Source organism: Pollachius pollachius, assembly GCF_949987615.1.
Source record: "Pollachius pollachius genome assembly, chromosome: 2".
In the NCBI taxonomy this organism is placed as follows: domain Eukaryota; kingdom Metazoa; phylum Chordata; class Actinopteri; order Gadiformes; family Gadidae; genus Pollachius; species Pollachius pollachius.
The window spans coordinates 46,109,370-46,131,568 of record NC_136935.1 but is presented as its reverse complement, the minus strand read 5'-3'; the positions used below and the strand labels follow the sequence as shown (position 1 = coordinate 46,131,568).

Sequence of the window (22,199 nt, the reverse complement as noted above, 5' to 3'; positions counted from 1 at the left end):
AGTGGGAAGGGTTTTGGAGGGACGGAGGTAAGATTCTTGTTAAAGAGGGCAGCATTATTTATTATGTTACAGGAAATTGTATTGAAATCAGCTTTGACTACAGATTCCAGGGCTATATCATGGATGTTAAGTTATCTTGATGTTTTTCGGGTGTGGATTTTGGACATCAAGCAATGCTTGATGCAGGGAATATGTACCGATTCATTCCATCGCAGTACACTTATTACAAAAATGGCTGATTCACACATTTGTTAAGAGAATGCCTAGCTCTTAGCGAGTGAAATGTGCCATCAGTTCAGAGCTGACTGCGCCTGCTTATGTATGGGCTATATTGATTTTAGACACCTCCCCCCCCCCCCGCCTCATTTCTGACCAACCAGGCCACCTTACCCTCATTGCTTGGGGACTCCAAACCACTCCCTTTTCTGCTTGTCTTTACAACTCCTCTTACCTAAAGCAGCTGATTTTAATCCTCTCCCGCCTCATTTTTGACCAACCAGGCCACCTTACCCTCATTGCTTGGGGACTCCAAACCACTCCCTTTTCTGCTTGTCTTTACAACTCCTCTTACCTAAAGCAGCTGATTTTAATCCCCTCCCGCCTCATTACTGACCAACCAGGCCACCTTACCCTCATTGCTTGGGGACTCCAAACCACTCCCTTTTCTGCTTGTCTTTACAACTCCAGACTTACCTAAAGCAGCTTTAACCGTGAAGTAGACTATTCAGCTACACCCTAATTGTGTTTTAACCCATCTCTAGCTGGAGATTCCACAAAAGTCATTTTAAACAGCAGGCATATTTGAAAAGAAACTTTATTCTAATGACAAGAGAAATCCTTGTTACATCTATAAGAGAAAGTATAAAAACATTTGAGAACATATACAACGGTTAAGCACCAGGGGTTTTGACGGGCTAAGTTTCCATAGTCACAAGACTGACCCACAATTAGAATGGCAACGAGCAACACACACACAGACACACATTTTGACCTATAGAGATCTCTTGGCACCTGACCCAGTCTAAACAAAAGGCAGGAAACAATGTCATCCCAAGAATAATTGGAGGTAATTAACAAAATCCTTTGCAATTCTTTCTAGTAACTTAGGTGGGGAAATAGTGTTGTGATAAATCGATGCACGGCTCTTCACGGCAGACGTCCATCTGCCATCTCAGAACTTGTGATCACAGTTAATAACATCCATGTGTCTGTTAGCAGTAAGGTTATTACAGGAATATTGATTATTTGGGATTTTTATTGCACCTAGGATTCTTACAGTAAGAGTGGATAAGGATGTGCAAAATAGGATTGGTTGGATCTAGTAGGATCTACAGGAGTGATAATCTCAACAGATGCAATAGTGCAACAGGTAGGCTTTAAGTAATAAGTTAATTAATGCTTTAGGATGGCAATAAACAGCAATGAGAATCTACATTCTACCACATGGACTGGTTTGTACCTCTATGTATTTCACAGGGAGAATGGGGGTAAAACAGGGTTCCATGTTAATGGCGGCTGAGAGCTGCAAATATGTAAAAGGATAATGCAAAAAAAAAAAAAAGACATTTGGTCTCAAGACTGCTCATTGATGTTTTGTTCAAGAAATAAATAGCAGACAATATCTACAGTGAAGTACTTATTGACTGCTGCCCATGCCGGCCACAACCCATGCAATCAGGCATTAGGTTTTTTAGTAAATTGGCTGACGTGAAGCAAAAGAAAACTAATCAAAATATAGAAGAGCATCTTTCTTGGGAGAACGTCATGGGAGAATATTTTTATCAAAACGTATGACTTCTGTGAAGTTAATAACTATAATAATTAAGGGCCAACATGTGCACTTTCTGGGGAAACATTCAATAATGGCACAATATGTACATGTTTGAACATCATCTCCTTGTCTCCCATGGGTTTTTATCCATCTTCATGGCGCTAGTTGGGACAAAAGTAGCTAAAGTCAATAGCTGGTTATCGGTTTAAAGGTTAAGAATTAAAATGTCAAAAAGAAAATACATTCTAGCACTAGCAGAAAGTTATGCTTGGTGGCCTGGTGCTGCCTTAATGCAGTCAAGCACTTTCCTTCATTTAACATCCCCATCTCAACTGGATCCGCTGATCTGATTCCAACTGCTGTTCAACTTGTTCATTTAACGTGCTACACATCTTCAGAGACGAGACAGAGTTGAAATCAAAAATAAAATATAGTTTTTTGTACATACAAAGCGGCGGAAATAATAAGAGCTGAGGGAGAAAGAAATTTCTCCCCCTAAAAATAGTGCAACCTCATGTTTTTAAGTTAGACTGCTACATAAATGCTGAGGGTAAGACGACAGGAGTGAGCTGGCCGGTCTCTGTGGTTTGGCCGAATGTCCAAAAGGCACCAGGATTCACCACCGCCTCTCCCACGAAGGAAAAGGCTTCGAGCTTCAGTTAATTTTCTGTCAGAGAGAAAGGAACAAAGCATATATCATGATAACTGATGAGAAATACGGAATTAGTCAGGAAAATTAGGTTCACTGCAGAAGCAATGCTAGCAAAAAAAGTCTAGGATAATTACCTAGAACAAAGTCAGACCATCTCGGCCCAGACAGACCCCTCACCCGTGATTGTCTTAACATCTTCACAGATGGCAGTTGTGGTGCTCCAGTGGATACAATCACAGGAGCGTTCTGTTCTTCTTTCTGGCCAGTTTGCACTTCGGCTTGTTCCTGTGGAGACTTTGATACAGAACTAGAAGACTCGTCAGAGTTGCTCCCGGCCTTTAATTTTGCCTTCCTTTCAGTTTTCACAGCTTCATTCTCCCTTGTCAGACCGCCCTCGCTGCCTGCAAAGCGATAGGCAGAAGGGGACCAATCATCCAGTGTCACTGTGCAGGAGTCCAATTCTTCCTCTGCAGTGGACTCGCTGCCTGGCGAGTTGATCTTCTTCAGAAAAACCCGGCATTCCTTTAGTTTCTCAGGGCTCCAGGCTTTAGAGCTGAGACTATCCTCTTTTGGTAAAGGCTCAGCTGACCCGTTCTCCGAGCCGTCCAAAGCCTGGTGATCAGGTGACAATCTAGATAATGCTTTATCTCTTTGTTTCTGTGCAGTTACTGATGGCCACCAGTCCTTTCTCTGCCTTTTGGGCAACCCGTTCCTTTGAAGGCATGTTAGGAACCTAGCCTTTGCCCTCAATAGAGTGGTTGCATACTTGCTAACGGCTCTGCCAATCCACCATGGTGCCCCTTTATTCAGCCGCCCTGGCGCAAACCTAGAAGTGAAAAGTTGACGTTTGATGTTTCCTGCTGATAAAGTTTTGTTTCCATTCCTCAGCCTTTCCAGAGCTAGCCGGTGCGCAAGTGGACTCTTTGGCACAGTTTTAGCAAACTTTTTTATATGTTTGCGAAGTCGCTCTGCCTGTGGACTAGGGCAGACACCTTCATTGTTGTTAGTAGAACGGGGATAATGCATGAATTCATATGGATTTCGGGAACTTGCCTTTTTGACAATGGCCAGAGGTTGGGTCTCTGTGGTTTGCATGAACCAGGAGCCGAGCTGCTGCATGCTACATGAACTTGGTTTGTTGGGAGGACAGTCAAAAAGCGCTCGCACCACAGAGGAACACCGGGACCTCTTGCTGGGTGGTCCTGATCTAGGTTTTAAGGAACATTTCTGCTGGTTATCAATATCCGACACCCAGGTGTCTGAGACTAGTTGTATCCGTCTGGCAAATTCCTGGTTCAAATCCTTTTTCTCAGCTGATGCTGCCCACCACTTCATTGTCTCTTGAGGAGGGAAAATGGAGTCTACTGATACTGCTGCGACCTGGCTCAAGTCCTGACGGATTGGATTTTTCTCCTGTCCCAGCAACTTTCTTTTATCTTTTAGGTTTTCTAAACAGTCCTGAGCCTTTTCTAGTTTCCTTTGGTTGATGGCCTTGTTCAACAGAAGCTTTCTGGAACTGCGTATTAGAGCTGTGCTATGGCTGTAGGACCTGGGTGATGAGGTGGCCACAGAGTGCAGCAAGTAGATTGAAGGTTTCCTTACCCTCACTGAATGACGTACGGCTACAGGCCGGTCTAGCCGCTTTGCTTTACCTTCATCTTTTGTCACACCCTTCCCCTCTTTGTGCCTGCATTCATTCCTTGAAGGACAGTCAATATTCCACGTCTCATTGGCAGATTTGAACTCTGGTAAGAGTGTCTTTCTTCTTTGAAGTGTTTCTTGAGACCGCTTAACATCCTTGTCCATTTGTATTTTGCGCTGCCTCGGGGATACTGTAGTGACCGTAACGGAGATCCCAGATATCTTAACTTTTGCAGGTCTTCCAGGTTTTCTAATTGAGATGGCACCTTGAAGCTTCTGACATTTGATGTTACTACTTGCAGGAGGGGCGGACTCGTCATTCACAGGTCTTACCAAGTTCAGTTCTTTTAGACATTCTGGGGAGGCTGCTTTGACAACATCAGAATGTTCTTGTGTGCCATGCAGTAAATTGCAAAAATCAATGTTCCGTTCCACTGATTGTGCGGTCTCACAGAGCTCTTGTTGTCCTTGGCCCTCAGAGACCACCCTTTTGTTTCTTCTGGATCGCCCATAAACTACCGTTATTTTCAGATTCTTGTTTTCTTTCTCCATGTTGGCACCTTCAATAGCTTTAACAACGTCTGCATTTCCTTCCTGTATAGGACCCGTAGTGGTCTGTTTCCGCGGACGACCAATGGGCCTTTTGGCCTTTTGTTCCAGTCGTGGACCAAGCTTTTTTGGTCGCCCAGGACGCCTCTTTGGAGGGGTTATTTCATGAGAACTCCCCAGATCTGCTGGGGATCTCTGGTTTTCTGTTCTTGCTACACGCTTCAATGGAGTGAGTTCTCCTGATCTTCTGGAACCTTTAGGGGATACAGACACCACCTTTGTCGGTGAAGAAGCAGATCTGAGTGTTGGGGAGCCAGATAATGGAGGGGTTGAGGGAGATTTGAGGGGAGTTGAGATCTTTTTAGGAGATGGGGAGGCTGATTTTGGAGAGGAGGTAGCATTCTTTAGAGGGGCGGAGTTTGAACCAATCTGCAAGATAGCACGCTCTGTACCTTGGCTTGTTTCAGGTGTTCCTGCCCATGATGACTGCTCACAGGGGTCAAAGTTGTGCACTACTTGTCCACAGGAACTTGAGGCTGCGGACTTCAAGCAATATTTAACCCCGTCCTCATTTATAACCGGAGAAACATACATGATCTTAATTGGGCTACTAAACTCAAAGGGGAGTTCGGACGGATTAGGAGGAATGTCAACATCGGAAAAGCTTGGACTGGACTTGGGGGTGGGTGTTAAACAAACAGTTACAGACTCTGGAGCGTGTGGTTTCGTTGAAGACGAACGTAACCTACCATAGGGTCTGGCTGCGCTGTCTCTCACGTCCGTTTTATTTTTTGAACTGTACTTGGAAGGACTCAGCCTTGTGGGACGCAAAGAAACTGAAAATCCCTGACTTTGATCTGCATTAGAGGAACCCGTTAGTACTTTGGGCGTCAGGTCGTCCTCTGCTCCAGTGGGTTCAGTGGAGTGCGATGCTTGACTTGGGGGTTTTCCTGAGTCAAGCAGGGGGTCCATAAGATCTAGATTCTGTGAGTCGATGCTAGTAGTAGATTGCCCCACACTGTCCACTAAGGTTCTTGGATTGAAGATGTTCTCAGAGAAGCAAGCAACAAAGTACATCTTCCTCGGCTCTGTGACGTAGGAAGAGAAGCGCTTGGGAGGTACTATGTTCCTCTTGGATCTTGTAGCATCCCTGGAGTTGCTTGACTGATAAGGGGCAATTGTGTTTCGCCGACCTCCAAGCCTTCTGCTGCGAGTCGGCCTTTTATCCGATTCCTCTATGTTTTCGGCACAGCTCTGGTAATTTCCTTCGGAAACCACTCTGCAGGGCTTTGTCTGCAGTTTACAGGGGGGTTTCAGGGTTTGTTGGAAACTTGCCTTTTCCTCCTCGAAGGCAGGCACATTTTGTCCCCCTTCAATGGTCTCAATTTCTTCTTTGACTATGATTGTTTGTATATCTTCTTTCACCTCAAATCCGTCCTCCTCAGCTTTGATTGTGTTCACTTCCACCCTTATCTGTTCAAACACTGGACTCTCTAATCCATCATTCCTAGTGTGGTCAGTGACTTTATCCTGGGTCTTTCCTGTCATTCTCCCAATTTCTCTACTGCTGTCTCCAAAATTCCCACTCTCCACACTTATTTTGCCACTGATCTGGACCATGTCATTTTCCTGGATTCCAGATTCCCTTGTAGCCTCCTTCACAGGCGTGGTGTCGGATGAACTAGATACTGGGGAGCTAGAATTACTGCCATCTTTTAATTTTCTTTTGGCTTGTGGCACTTTTCTCCTGCAATAGGATGGGTCAAGCATGGCAAGCTCCCGTTTTATTTTTAAACTGTGTCGTCGGCTGGACGCAAGGTTGGCTGGCAATGTCAAAGATGCAAGGACCTCCTGCCTTCGACGGGCCCGGGTATTTGGGGACTTGGCCTCTTTGTTATCATGCTGATGAAATAGCTCACTTAGGTTATAGTCACTATCGCTACCGGTGTGGAGCACTGTGGTGATTATTTCACTAAGATGGGCATCAGCATGAAACGGGATGCTCTGAGGGGATGGGGAACTGGGAGCCCCTTCTTTCTCAATACCGTGTACTGTAGAGGAACTCAACTGTGGAGGGTCTTTATCCTGAGGTCTGATTGTCTCCAGTTTTTCTGTGAAACGATCAACAACGTCCCGAAGCAAGCTCCTGTTTGAATTCTTCTGTGTCTGACCACCTGCAGCTACACCATTCAACTCCGCTGCATCTTCAATGTCTGAAGGTGCTTCCTGCAGCCTTGCATCTAGATGTTTGTTGTCCACGAGTGGAACGTGCTCATCGTGAGAGTAAAGAGGCAGAAGGGGAGGTTTTTCCTCTGCTATGCTGGTGATGTCTGGTGGGATTGGAGAAAGTGGAGGAGGGGAGGGGCTGTGTTCTCTCTTCAGCACAGGACAAGGGGGATCCACGTCTTCACCCTCTTTTTCAATCGTCTGCCTAGTTTGAGCTAAGCAGGTGTGGCTTGAATGGCAGAGACATGAGACGGGGCGGCGACGGTTACAGCAAATGGAAGAGGCAGGGCATACCTGAGAGGAGGGGCATAGACTGGGGGACGATGAGGAGGAACAATGATTCTTTGTCTGGTGTCCGATGAGGTGCTGGCAGGAAGTGCAGTGGAGATTCTCATGGCAGGAAACGGGGTAGGAGCTCTCTAAACAACAGCACGGGCCCTGAGAAGCCTTACTTTCACTTAGTGGACAGCGACGGAGGGTACAACTAAACTTAGAATCAGCTGGACTGTACAGGGTCTTACTGCAACCTTGACGAGCACAGTCAACAAGTGGGTAGTGTGGGGCGCCACTGAGACTTTTAGAGTTACTTAATGGAAAGTGACACGGTGGCAGATTATTCTGTGAGGTCAACGAGTGGTGGCAGCATTTAGATGCATCCTGACCGGCCAGCCTGGGATTTGGTAGGGACAGCAGTTGTTCCTGGCGTGCCAGCATCAAGATTTGGCTGATCAAAGAACGGTGCGCCGGGCAGAGTGAGTTGAGAACCTTCTCCAATGCCGAGTTCTCATTGACCTGACCGCCTTCAGTCATCAGCTTCTCTGGACCACCCAGTTCTTCTTTTAACGGCAAGCTAGAGGAAACAAATACAAAGAGCAAGGTTAAACAGGGCCTCACATTAGGTTTTAAAAATAGATTTGAATGCAAGTTAAACCAAGAGCTTCTCTTAAAGCTGCCATCAGATTTAAATAGAACAATGAAAATAAGGCAAGTAACATGTGCATTTTCTTTGCAATGTCATTATGCTCTGCTGCTTTCTAACCAAATGGGATCTTTAGGAAACCAAATTCAAAAGTGAAGGACAAGAGATTAAACACTTAAGATAAAAACATGACTATATCACAATATCAGAATTATTTTATTGGATGAGTTGCTGTAGGCAAAAGACAAAATTCTGCAACAAAGCAGAAGAGAACGATTGTTAGAACGCTCAAAAACATAAGGACTCAAAAGCACTGCACCTGACAAACATCAATGAAACCTTAAAATTGTTACATCTGGTCCTTAAATCAGTCCTGCAAGCAATGCCTTTATAAAAGCAAGTAAACTATCTCATTAACATATTAGTATTATTATTGTTAAAGTACTTTAGATTGGATTGAAAGCATTATTTTCCTCAGAATATCATCTAATGATTGTATTAGGGATTTATATCATGATATTTGAACCCTCCGAGATTGGTTTGACCAACTTGAATATGTACTCAAAAGTAATCTCACAAATGTAAGCACCAATTGACACCAAATGAGGGAAAGATTAAGCAAGAATAAATCAGAATGGCAAAAGTGTTAACTCTTTCATGCAATTTCATCAATATACATTTCACTTTGCATCAAAGTGCCTCATTTCAAATCAGGAACCACAACAATAAATATAGTAAAATCACAGTTCTTAATCACAATCAATAAATAAGTATGCAGCAACATCAACACAAAACGATTTCACAATAATTCAAAAACAATTCTTACAAATCATAGTGCAATAAGTGGTTTATGCATAAATAGCCGATTTCTCTTCATTCATTCCTTCAAATCATCAGTAGTTTAGTCCATAAATAAGTTGTGTTCCAAAGAAAATTCAAGCCTGGAGTGTCATAAGTATATACTGCAATAAAATCAAAGCGGACAACATATAATCAAAGTTATTTTTCTCCAGTAGACAGTAATAGAACTGCCTACTGTCATAAATAGATCTCCATTCTGAGAGAAGAGACAACCTCCTGAATTTCCTGCAGTCTTGGTGCAGGCACCGCTGTACTGAGCATAGACATTCAGTATTGTTTTTAGTTACCAGTCTTTTGAGCTAGCTTTAATGCCACTGAATCTCAAAGTCAGGGTTTTTTTGGCCAACTGACTTTTGTCTATAGATTACAAATAAACAGATGCATACCTGACAAAAAAAGATCTCAAGCAACATTTTCCAAGTCATTTTAAAATGGGCCAAAAGGGCTCAAATCCATCAATAAGGAAAACGCCATAATACCATTTCTGTAATGGTACAGGTTCGTATTGGTTCACTTGTTCCCTCCTTCCCTAAGCCTTGCCCATATCATGAACACTATATAGTACCCTATTTAGCCAAAGAGCAAGGCAGGGAATTGAGATTTGGACACTAAATTATGTGAGGTGTATTAGTTGCATAAACAAGCACACGTGTGAGATGTCACCTTTGACAGCTCAATTGTAAAAAGAAGTTCTAAATGCCAACCACATCTCATTGAATGCATCAGATGCAGAGGAAACCCGTAATTCAACATGAGATATAGTACAGTGCATAATTTGTGCACTTAATTTACAGTGAGATATGGCTTTTAACAAGTGGTACACTTTGTAACTTTCAACGGCACTATAAAATGATGCCCCAAAAGGTGCACTATATAGGGAACAAGTAAACCAATTTGAGCATGGCCTAGGTCCATTTTGTTTAAGAATGACTGTCATTCTGGCTAACCAACCACACTTTGTTTAGACATCAGTCCAACAACAGAGAAATATCGCTTTTCAGCAATATTTTTTAACTACTACAGGTAGTAGTTAGTTTTGTGTGGGCTACAGACTGGCATTTGCAAAACAGCTGCTTGTCATTGAAATGAGGGCAAAACCTGCACAGCATTTCTTCAATCTAATACATGGCATGCTCCTGCTAAAATAAAGATAATTTATGCTATTTTGCATTCACCAGTCGCTTATTCTTACAAACTCCCGTCATGAAGGATTTCTCGCGTCTCAACTGTAAAACTTTTGGAGTTGAAATGCAGCAAATCCAGTTCCAAATTCAACAATCAATGTTGAGGATGGTGGAACCACCAATAATCCTTGAGAGAAAGCTCACTAAGTGTCCATTGAGCAGAACAGTTCATTCCTTAGCATACTCTATATATAGTATATTTATACAAGACAATATGAAGGCCTAACTATGAAACACATTGGAATATAGGCAAGCAAAATAGAATAGCTTAGAGAGGTATATGTGGCATTGAGGTCAGAGCAAGACAGGCAGGCTGACACTGCAGCAAGATAAAGTTAAAGCAGCTTTGCGTGAATACCCCTGAACTGCTGCTTTGATACTAGCACAGCGGATGGAGTGACTCCACAATGAGAAAATACACTAAGGATTTGCCCTAACAAGGTATCCCATTAGTCTTCCAATCAAGACATGCAATTCAGGCCGCTCCACCTTCACTAATCTCCCCGGCTTCACAGCCTTGCAAAATCCTTCAGTCAAATGGTCCTGGCCTCCTTGCTTACATTGCATGTGGTCAGATAACCGCATTAGGGTAATTCATGGGGTTAGGGTAAGGGGGTGGGGTTCTGTACGAGTGTGTGAGGCCCTTGTTTCTGAAAAAGGTCTCCATGGTAAAGTATTCAGCAGCAGTCATGTATGAGGTCGAAAATAATATAGAGCTACAGTCGCAGATCTACAGAAGTTTCATCTATGGTTAGAAAGAAAAAACTATCAAAAAAGAAAAGATAAAATACAATAACATACCATTTGTGAGTGTATCATGTGTCATACATGCGTTACAGTTGCATTCCAACTATAGCAACATTTAGACAAGCGTTCACAAACACAGAACATAACATGGACTTGAAATGGCTTTCCAAAGCTAATCTCTTTAAAACAATTAATCTCTAAGGATGATGTAGTAACCACAACCGTTACTGGAAAAACTTAATCCCAGCCCTAATAATGGCTCTAAATCACTTCATTATCTTAGGTGAGTTACCCAGAGTAAAACTGCAAGTAACAATCATCAGTTCCCTAACAACAAGGAACCTTTAGACTTCAAAAAAACCTGAATAAGCTTAAAGCCAGAGTATATGAAGGTTATGCTTCTTCTGAGCTAGAGGGGTTTCCACGTCTTGGTGACTCAGTCATGATTCAGGAGACACCGTCGAAATGAAAAAGATGAGACGTCAGCATCTCTGTCTGACAAGAGAAACCTGGACCCGGGAAATCCTTATTCTTCCAACAAAATACCTGTACTTTTAACGTCCCTGTAGATTTTTAGTTAAAATCATTTGAGCCCCTGCTCAAGAGTGAGAAAGGTTGCTCAAAAGAATGGCCGTCATCACAACAGACAATGTTAAAAGGTTAAAAGACCTGAATAGCAATCTTTTCTTCTATAAAAAGGCAAGTGCTGTGTTATGCATTTCCAGAAAACCTTTATCCTGTATGAGGTGAAGGAGGTGTTCACTTGTGGCGACCATCCAGCTGTTTAGTGGTCTAGAACCTCTTTGTGGCAGCAGCTGAGGCGCTAGTCCCTGAGACGGCGTTCCTGGCGTTGGCGCCAGAGCCAGAAGAGTTTGAGTTGAACAGACAAGGGATGGGGGACTTCTTCTTCGGGGGATTCTTGAGAGTGCCAGAGCGCTCTTTGACTTTGTACTCCAGTGTGCTGTGCGGAACTCCGTACACTCCCTGGGCCTTCGACACGCTCATGCGACCTCCCATCACCATGGTGATGGCCTCCTCCAAGAGATCGTGGTCGTACTGGCGGTAGCGCCCGCGCTTCTTCCTTGGCTGCTTATCCTTGTCGCGGCGGTCCCCGCATTCCTCCGAGTCGTCCAGCGAAGACCTCCGTAGGTCCAGACGGAGGGGCGAGTGACTGGCCGCGCCCATGAAAGTGTCCTGCATGTAAGGAGGTCTGAGTTTGAAGAGTGCTCTAGCAGCGTTGGTGGGGTTGACGGCATTAGTAGTGCTCGCGGCAAATGAGGTGCTGTGGTGTTGTTGCTTCTCAGGCACGCCGGTCGAGTCTGCGGCGGCGGCTGACCGGGTGTCGGAAGTGGAGCGGACCTGAGGGATTCGCAGGGAGGCGGGGGCCTCCAGGCTTGGGGTGGGGCTCGCGGGGGGCTGAAGGGTGTCCCTTGCGGGGGGCTGAAGGGTGTCCCTGAGCTGAGGGAAGCAGAGCGAGAGCGTCTTCTGTAGGCCACTACAGAAGGCAGCGGGGAGGTGATAGTCGCCGTGCTCCTCCGCTTCCCCCTCATTTTCCGCCTTCTCTGCCCAGGCCGCCACCTTCTGGAGCACCAGACAGGCCTCCCCGCCCAGAGTGGACGAGGTGAGGTTGTACGGGGTGAACGGATCTGCCTCCTCACTACTTTGTTGTGCGAGGCGCTGCAGAAGCTCCAGCCTCTCCTCGGCCCAGCCCTCCAGGCCCTGCCTCAGGGTGCGTTGGGGGATCCCATAAAGGAGGGCGGCCCGCTGCTCCTGCAGCCTCCCTGAGCGTACATCCTTTAAGGCCTTGGACAGCAGCCCCTCTGACAGCTCCCAGCTTCTGTCAACGTAGTCCTCCCTCTGCCTGCGCTGCCTCCTAGGGATGGGAGGACCAAACAGCAGGGTCAGGATGGTGGAGGAGATGGAGGGGGAGAGGGTTGTTTTTTTTTTTGGCAAAGGGAAGACAAGAAGGGCAGAGCGGAGGGGTCCACTCCTTTATGCCTCGGGGTTGGTAACATCACTGTGTCTCTTACGTTTCATGCCTGCAATTATTTTTCTCACAAACACACACACACAGGCTGCTGAGTGTCTCTTGTATGCACACACATTGTATGTGGCAAAGCCTCTTCACGTCCAGGTGGGACAGTTTGTGAATGGCTGTGGTTACTTTGGCACAGGCGCGAAACCCCTGTGGTTTTGTGATCTCCTTCAGTGACAGACCTACGTGCTCGAGGGTAGGGTAATCACACTCAACATAACTGGATCGGTCAAAACAAACAGAAAAAGAGGCAATATCACTGTCAAGCACAGCATACTTGCGCCTGTGTACAACCCTTAGCTGCGGCCAAATATGACGCTACCACTCAACAAAAGAGGCACCATTAAAGATTTTGCAGGCAGACACATACCTTATGATAACACTTAAATTGACAGGGCGCAAACATTGCTATACAAGAAAAGGTATTGCCGATAAAGCGTCCGACATATTTTCTAAATTATTCCTGAAAAGTTGTCTTTTGGCGTTTGTAATAAATGTGTAATAAGTGGCGTAGACTTGAGAGCAAAGTATAATTTCCGGCTTTTTTCCTTGTAAGCCGATTCAAAACACACTTTTGTGAACCAGTTTCTGATTCTTCTTGAAGTTTGAAACAAATAAATAAAGGTTCTTGGTACCAGTAAAATAAACCAGTGAAACAGCACTCACCCTGAGGATTTGTTATCTGCTGTGAGTGGCGCTGCTGAGCAGACAGAGGTTCTTTTAGACAGGTCCAGCACCGCATCTATAACCCAGGGAAACCATAGGTCACCAAACCATTGCATGAGCTCGGGAGCCTCTCAAATCAGGATTTCAGGAAGTTGTCATTGGTCACATGGTCTTACACCACACTGGGATTCTGGGTGCATCAGATCTCTTTAACGGAGCATGAACGGAGCAAAACCAAAGTAGTTCTGTACCTGGCCCAGGTTCCCCGTCCTCCTCTTTCTCCCGGGGGACGGTGAGATCCAGGGGGGCATCCAGATCGCCGGGTGTGGGCTGAGGTGACAGGTTGTCAGTGGTGAGGCCATTCATCGTCATGTGGACGTGGCTCTTGGAGGCATATTCAATGGCAAACTTGTGGATCATCTTCTTCATCAGTTCCTGGGCCGCCAATGGGACGTTGGAATCATAGCCATGGGGCACATCTGGGGAACAGAAATGATCTTGAGTATAATGATAATGAAACTGGGTGTAGATCAGCGTTGCGCTGCATTTTGGATAAGGATTTTTGTGTTAGTGTTGCAAGCAAAGCAACATAAATTTTTGTTAAATCCGAATAATGTTTTATAAAACGTTATCAGTTATTTTCTAATAGAGAGAGTATTTTCTAAAGAGTACTGCTTCAGCTTAGCAAGATATTAGTGGTATAATTAGCAGTCTATTGAGGTGGGCCTCACCACTCAACACATCACCCCTTACAGGTCAAAACAAAAGCAAATATTCCCTTAGAGCATAGGGCTGTTCCTTGATTGGGAACAGCCCTATGCCAGAGAATCTCCACCTCACCTTTCTTGTGGAACACAGCTTGGAGGAACTGCTGAGCTGATTGACTGCTCTCTGAGAGGGTGGGGGCCTGACAGGGGGAGTAATCCGACGGGCTGGGGAGGGGGGAGGCGGCTGCGGGAAGAAGGTCCTGTAAAGGAAGAGTTCCTTAATGAGCATTGTATTCCACCTGTTCCTCTTCTCAAAGGATTAAAAACACACACGTGTTGAAATCCCTCAATCTGGCTTTAACCTTCCGTGTCGTGTTCGTTTCTCCCCTTACTTTGGTGTTACCCGTCAAATTTGACCGGCCTGTTTTAACTGTCCTTACATTAACACAGAAAACATTGATCATCACCAAATTTTATTTAACTCCCTTTTAACCTGTAAACAATGTCTCAGACTACTGGTTTACATGAATAACTGCAGTGAATAGACACAGAAATTGAAAGTTGTATTCCAAAATTAACATTTATTGTAAAAAAAAAAAAAGAAAGAAAGAAAAATCAAAACAGAGACCAAATTCACAGAACATCAAACACATTGTGTGTGTGTGTGTGTTCACACACAAGAGTGGCATTTTACAATCAGGTCGCAGTGTGCCTTGCAAACGTAGGCATCACATTTGAAACATGCAAGACTTGTCTTATTGTCTCTAGGGGCACAGAGCTCGCATCTCTTCCGTTTCTGCCCCTGTTTTGGGGGGAGAGCAGCCAGGGCAGTGGCTGGGGCTTGCAGACTCCTCACCAGACTGCCAGAGGCAGGTGTGCAGGGAAGGTGCTGGCACCGTTGAATTAGGAGTCACTAAAGCTTTCCCAATCTCTGCCAGGAAGAGTCTCCTCTTGAAACATTTCCCCTGATTCCAGGCTGGGTCGATCACTGTCCACACCACATATGCATTACATGCAGACACATCGAGGATGTTGTGGAACACCGCCACAGGCCAACGAGCTGTCATTCGCTTGCAGGTGTATGTACCAGTAAGCTGCAATGAAAGAAACAATAATGAATAGATTGGAAACAATATCGAACCTTACACAAAATGCAATGTTTTACACAAATACAATTAAATCAAATGCATGACGGATGAAAATATAAATTACCTTATCAAGGCAGTCAACGCCTCCTTTGTTTCTGTTGTAGTCCAGGATGATCTGGGGCTTCCTGTGCTCTGCTTCGCTGACAGCGGCGTCTTTGTGTTGAGTGCTCATCAGGATGACATTCTTAGTTTTCTTGGGCAAATATGACACAAGACTGCGTGTGTCAGTGAAAGCCAATTTGGATGAGAGTGCCTCTCTCCCTCTGGTCGACACCAGTGCAGGGGGAAGTTGAGGCTTGTTCTTCCTCACTGTCCCCACCATGGTGAGCTTTCGTTTCAGCAGCTCCTGACCAAGCCCATGTGATGTGAAAAAGTTATCACATGTGATGTTATGCCCCTTGAGACCGGCTGTCATGTCCAACACAACACGCATGCCTTGGTTTTTTTCTGGCCTTCCAGTAACAGGTTTCCCCTGTGTAAACCTGCATATTCCAGGCGTAGCTGCTCTTGGCATCACATGCTACCCAGATCTTGATCCCATACTTGCCTGGTTTGCTTGGGATGTACTGTTGAATGGACAGCGACCTCTGAAAGGGACCAGGCGCTCGTCCACTGTCACCTCAGGGCCTGGATTGTACATCAGTGTTAAGCGCTCCACCCACCTGTCCCAAACGTTCCTGATGGCAGCCAGTTTGTCGTCTCGCCAGCGGAAAGGTCGTGTAAATCTGTCATCAAACTCTTGAGAGGACATGAAACTGCTGCAGGGACATAGTTGACCGGAATATAGGCCTCCCTGACTCTGCATCCCACAGACATTTTGTAGCTTAATTGTTGGACCGATGTACTCCTGCTAGAATCATCAGACCCATGTAGGCTTGGAGGTCTACCTGGTCCAATGCCTTCCATGTGTCCGCAAACACACACCCCCCTTCCAGGTTTATCATCGCCAGTATAATTTCCACAATGGACTCTGGTAAAAAGAGTTGGAAGCTGGACTTGTGATGTCATCCACACGAGATGTTGCATACCGTGTTGGCCCTGGCGTCATCCTAATGATATTTTGCCCTCTTGCTCTGCCTCCTCTGTCCTGGGGGGATGAATACCAGAGCAAGTTGCCATCCTTGGACTGGAATGTCACCTCAGGGGCCTCTTCCCCAGGTGCCCCCTCCCCAGGTGCCTCTTCCCCAGGGGCCTCTTCCTCGCCATCCGTTGACTGTTCGGTCTCATGATGGTCTGGATCAAAATCAGGATCGTTGTCTTCTATTTCTGAGACATCCTTTCTCTATTTCTGGTTCAACTTCAATCCCCTCTTCATCAGTTTGAAAAAAAAGGTCAAGATCCCCTCTGACAGAAAAAAGTCTGGTCGCGCGCCGACTCATTGTGTTCAGAGTAAAATAAGAGCAATGCACAAGCAAGCTATATATAGGGGATCTGTGAGAAGATATCATACATTTTGTATCGAAAGTGTGGTTTACGTGGGGGGTTGGGCACATAAGCCCGGGAAAGAGCCGGGTTCACATAACAAACACCTAATTGGTAACTTTGAAATGTGGAACAGGTGTTGCACGTTTAGTCTGGAAGGTGTGGTTCACGTAGGGGGATAGGCACATAAGCACGGGAAAGAGAGGACACCTAATTGTTCAGTCTGAAAGGGGTTCACGTGGGGTGGAGTGTGTGTGTGCGTGCGTGCTTGTGCGTGTATGTGTGTGCGTGTGCATGTAGGTGGGTGTGTGCGTGAGTGTGTGTGTGCGTGTAGGTGTGTGTGTGTGTGTGTGCGTGTGGTGGTGGTGGTGGTGGATTTGTGGTTGTGTACTATCTGATGGATGAACACAATCTAGGGTCACCCATTCATTTCCTATGGCGGTCATTTTTGACCGGAAACACCACAGGTGTTACAAAGTTGACCAAACAACTCAAAATCCAATGAAAGTAATGATCAGCAATTGTATATGTTCAAATGCCTATTGTGGAGGATATCATAAGCCCTTGAGACAAATAAATGTAAAACACAATATTTATGATTGATCGAAATGGAAATCAGTCAGATTTGACCCGAACACGACAGGAAGGTTAAGGCAAATTGTAAAGTAAGATGTCATTCTTACACTGAGCTGATCCAGCGGGAGGGTGCAGAACGTACAGTGAGAGCAGCTGGCTTCCACTGACCAGTCATCCGACTCTTTGGGTTCACAGTCTGAGGGACACATTGGACCAAGCACAAATATGTTAGGTACATGGCCTCCGATTCTTGCAACGTTTCTCCACACGCAGGCGTACACACACAAACACTAAATTAATAAATATTAATATACACCCACCATCAAATATGTTGAGGTCTCTAAGCAGCATCGGGCCATAGATTCCCTCCAGGATGCTTTCAACCCCTGTAGAGAAAAAAATAAATAAATGACACGGTTGATCTTTCTGTAGATCATTAGAGAGAAAAGGACAATCCAATAAAAACAATGAAACACTAAATCTCAGCTCGAAGGCCAAGATTATTACCCATATGTGCTTATACCAGCTTATAGTTTAGAAGGGCATATTCGTTAGGGGGTATACAGACAAATAATTTAAGTAAAAAACACACATAATCCATCCGAAAATTACTTTTTGATTGTGCACTAGCGTGAAACGTTTCATGTTTCCACTATAAACTATAGATTTGACTAGCCGACTCCCTGGAGTGGACCCAGGGATGTACAATTCGCCAGGTAAAAGATAAGATAATTGACATTAACGTCAGGTGTACTGTGAAACCGTACCGCATAATTGACACTTAGAATTGAATATATCCCGATAAGTCCAACAGTGCCCACTACACCCAAAGAGAGAATATAACAAGCCAAGCTGTAACAGGATCAACCTGACAACCGTCGACGTTGAAACTTAAAATCGGATAAAACGACTTGACATCCAACACAAACCCCATTAACGTCTCCATCCCCTCCCCCAGATCATGCAGCGTTACTGAGCCATCACCCATGGCATTAATAACCGGTAGTATGGGAATGTAGTACACTGCAAATGCATAGAGACATGAACCAAGAAACATGAGAAATCATTCCATTTTGCCATAATGGTTACTGTATAAAAGGGTGGAGGAAATGCAGAACGTCTTGGTGGATGACTCGGGTTGGACAAAGAAAACGGGCCATAACAAGACAGCTAGCCAGTCAGTTAGCACATATTAGCCTGCCAGTTTAGCGGTCTCAAACAGGAGACCCGCGCTCGAGCGCTCACAGCCTACCAACCCGATGCTACAAACAGGAGCTAGCCCAAGCTTCCCACTTAACAGCTAGCTCCCCAGCTAGCGATGGCTAGTGCCATCTGTCGACGCGTTATTAAACAAACACTCTTGAGTTGGGGAATATTTTTTTATTTAATTGTACATTCAACCATGAAAAAACGCCACTTACCAACGCAGTGGATCAGTTTATGCCGCCAAGAATCAAGTTCCCGCCTGAACCCTTTCCTTTCTGCCGTGCATTTTGAGCTACGGCACTGTGCAGCCGCCATTCTGTCCGTCCGCCTTCCCCCCTGCTTCCTCTGTTGTCTTGGAGTTCAACGTCACCAAGCGGGTTGGGAACTCTGGTTGGGATCCTGCTGCAGCAGGGCTCAGAGCCTCTTCTTCTTCTCCTATTTTTTTTTCATATAGCGGTAGTCTAGCACGCCATAAGGAGCATTGCTGCAACCCACAGGTCTGGAGGTCCGTTCTTTGGATTTTTTTATTATTTATTTAAACAAATCACACCATGTTAAACACTACTGTGGTGCGATGGGATCGTAAAGTTAACGCCTGAAGCTCTGATTCGTTGACAGCAGGACCCAGCAGAATGCGCAGTGAGAGAGTGGTATACAATACCCCCCCCCCCCTTATATATTTTGCGGTGCAGTAGTACATGTGGCATAATTTCAAGGATCGCTCACCCGTCACATAAATGTGACGGGTGAGCGAACCTCATTCTGTGTTCAGCGCATCTCCAATAATAATGTGCAGTTAATGCATTGCCCACCAACGGCCAGATCGCCCTCTACTAGGGTACTTAACTGATACCGAGAGACGAACTGAATTGGCTTCAAATTATTTGAACCACCCACGTACGATACAGTAAATAAGAGTTAAATATTTATTAACCATAACAACGTGTGCCAACAAACTACGGCCATTCTATTTTTGGGGCATTTTGAATAACAAAATAAATCTTTTATAATAAGAAGAAATGTAATTTTCGTTTATGTTTTGAATATAATGTGTTCTAAAATAGCTATAATAAGCTGCCGGCCGGCGTTAGGCAGGACCTCAATTGAAATAAACCCTTGGGCTTTACTCTTGTTTTGTTTTTTTTATCCCTTTGACAATTGCCGATAAATAATTTCAATTAATCAATCTAACATCGGACGCTGGCGGACAGGTCCGGCAAGGCACCGACAAGTATGTAGATCTCTGGCTACGGTAGCTCCCAGCATAACCACATGGGGGCAGCAGAGTGTCATATATAGGGTATTGTCGTATGTTCCATAGGCCTGTATAATCACATAGATGGGAGAGCAGTGATTGAGATACCACCACATGGTCACAGGGGATACCACTTCAATGGAGAGGCTTCAGTGCAAATAATGAAGCCTCTCAATGTGCAAAATATATTGCTTTAGGAGTTTGATATTTCCATAATAAATTCCCAGAGGTACAGGGCGACTGCCATCAGAATAGACAGTCAGCAATGTAATCAAATGGAGAATGGAGGATAAAAGAAATATACCTAAGTGCAAGAGCAGGAAAGTGGGAGGGAGATGGATAGAGTAGGATAATACAAAGGAGCCTATGGGGCAGAGTGAAGAGATGAAATTGAAGGTTGCGCTTGAAAGAGACGTTAAGTGTCAGCCGCCCAGCTGGGATTCGTTGTCACGGTGACTTAGAGCATGGTCACACTGGAGCTGGTGATGAAAGACAGGGGCCTTGAGGAACAGCATTTTGGGTCAGAGCATGACCAATAACCTACAGTCCACTCTGCCCCCAGGAGAGAGGTGTTTATTTGCATGGTTAACATGGTGATGCGAGTATTGCGTTTGTGTGTATGTAAGTGTGTGTGTGTGCATGTGTGTGGATCAGTGTGTGTAAGTGTGTGGATCGGTGTGTGCAAGTGTGTGGGTGTGTGTGTGTTAATGTGTGTGTGTGTGGGTGTGCATGCATGTTCATGTTTGTGTTTGTATGTGTGTGTATTCGGGTGCATGTGTCGTGTGCGTGTGCAGAACATGTAGTAGCAACGGTAAACCATGTCTGTATTACAGTCCATCGTGGTTCTCCTGTGAGATCAGGTGAGTGCAGCTATACCGTAGGAAGTGAACAGTGGCCAGGCACCAAAGCCGTGGTCCATGTGTTACTGCTGCTGCTGTGAAAGCATTGAGCAACTCTCAGCCCCTCCGGCGCCAGTGGAGCACCTCACGGTAGCGCCATTCAGCCCTGTGTGTAGCCTAGAATGTGTGTGTGTGTTTTGTTGTTTTTACCTATGTCATTTATATTGGCATGCAAATTGGATATTGGTGAGAACGTTTGTATGTTGCATGCGTGGGCATATAAAGGTGCACCTGAATTGGCTCACTTGATTTCTTTCTCCATTTGAACTGCTTCATTTATAGTACAAACATAGTATAGTAATATTACAAATAGTACAAACGGGACAGCCTCAAATCGTCAAAAACATGGTGAGCAATAGCAACAGGCTGGGGGGGTCCAGAGAAACATCACTTCCACTGAGAGAGGCAGGGTAAGTTAAGGACCCCGGCATCCATTTCTGTTTATTGAATTCTCTCTCCTCTTCCCTCCAACCAGGGATCCTTCGGATTCTTCTGCTGGCTCCCTAAAGAGGGCACTGTGGATTTAGCCGACGGGGTAGTACTCAGACTAAAATAAATCTGCAGGTGCAGTCGGTCCAGCTTGGGGTTTTAACGTGATTAAACCAGCTCAGTGTACACTATAAAAGGAACACCTTGCATGCTTGATAGAAACAGGATTTAGCCGGTATTACTAGGGTTTATTGTCCGCACTAACTACCAATTAAAATGGACGCACTGAACGCGGCTTTATCCGCCTTCCTGCCAGTGTGCCCTTGCACTGGCTCTGACGTTATTATACATTTCTTGCTTCTTTGCTGTTTTCGCCTGGTTTTAAACTCAATGAATTTGCTATATGGTAATTAGAAAGGTGTGTGTGTGGGTGTGTGTCAGTTCATTGGTGCGGTTGCTGTGTCTGCGTGTGTGTGGGTGCACACGTGCACACATGAGTGGCCAGGGTAGAGTGACCTTTCTTATTATTGCACCCACTATGTACCTCTGGGCTTGATTCCTTCTCTATTCTAATTCCTAATGTTTATGGGGCCTGTAGTGTGTTCAGGCCTGTGGGCACCTGGTTCAGTTAGATAGGAGCGAGAGGACAAAAAACAACCTCTTTCCTTTTCCGTGCTTAAAAGCCCGGGCATCCTGCCCGAGGCCAGTTGGTTATTTTTAAGGTGGTGATTTGTGACGCTTGATTGATGTAGTATGCCGTTTGTGCTAATACCGGGTTCCAAAGTGTTTAATCATTTGTTCATTGAATGAATCAAATTGAGTCCTTTATTGGGGTGAAACCACAGTCGCTACAGATCGGGGGAGCCCTGGGTCTCGTTGTGTACTTGGCATCCACCCCCCTTATAATCTCTGACATGGACCAGGCGTCCGCCACACTTTAAGAGTGATCTCTCAAGTGGAATGTCCAAAAATCACTTCTTTAAATCGCTCCACAGCTTTGGCTTTGTTTTTATGAAAACACACGGAGGAAAGAGGAATTTGAATGCAAGGAAAATAAATATGGAAATGATTACCAAGGTGTTTTTACCCTGTGTTATGTGTGATCGTGTGTGATCGTGAGTGTGTGTGTGTGCATGTGTTTAGGTGTGTGTGAGTGTGTGTGTGTGTGTGTGTGTGTGTGTGTGTGTGTGTGTGCGTGCGGCGGAGTCTAGGGCATACGTGTTATGATTGGACCAAGGCCACTCTGATTACCACAGAGAAGCACTTTCCCCTCCCTACAGAACCTGCTCCGAACCCCTAGCTCTGC

General features: G+C 45.2%; 1 protein-coding gene across 3 annotated transcripts; it reads right to left on the bottom strand.

Moving 5' to 3' along the window:
• Positions 1-886: 886 nt before the first annotated feature.
• Positions 887-18,644, bottom strand: lcorl (ligand dependent nuclear receptor corepressor-like). Of its 3 annotated transcripts, none has more exons than XM_079729747.1 (8): positions 18,526-18,644; positions 17,425-17,490; positions 17,212-17,300; positions 14,092-14,218; positions 13,503-13,730; positions 13,252-13,327; positions 2,558-7,689; positions 887-2,438 (listed from the first exon to the last, which is right to left on the bottom strand). In XM_079729747.1, exons 1-8 carry the CDS (start codon positions 18,623-18,625, stop codon positions 2,431-2,433), a joined length of 5,826 nt encoding a protein of 1,941 aa, XP_079585873.1. In that variant the 5' UTR covers positions 18,626-18,644; the 3' UTR covers positions 887-2,430. The 3 variants fall into 3 exon arrangements, with proteins under 3 accessions (XP_079585873.1, XP_079585874.1, XP_079585875.1); XM_079729748.1 differs by having other exon boundaries at positions 2,601-7,689; XM_079729749.1 differs by lacking the exons at positions 887-2,438; positions 2,558-7,689 and adding an exon at positions 9,985-12,423.
• Between the last annotated feature and the right edge of the window lie 3,555 nt (positions 18,645-22,199).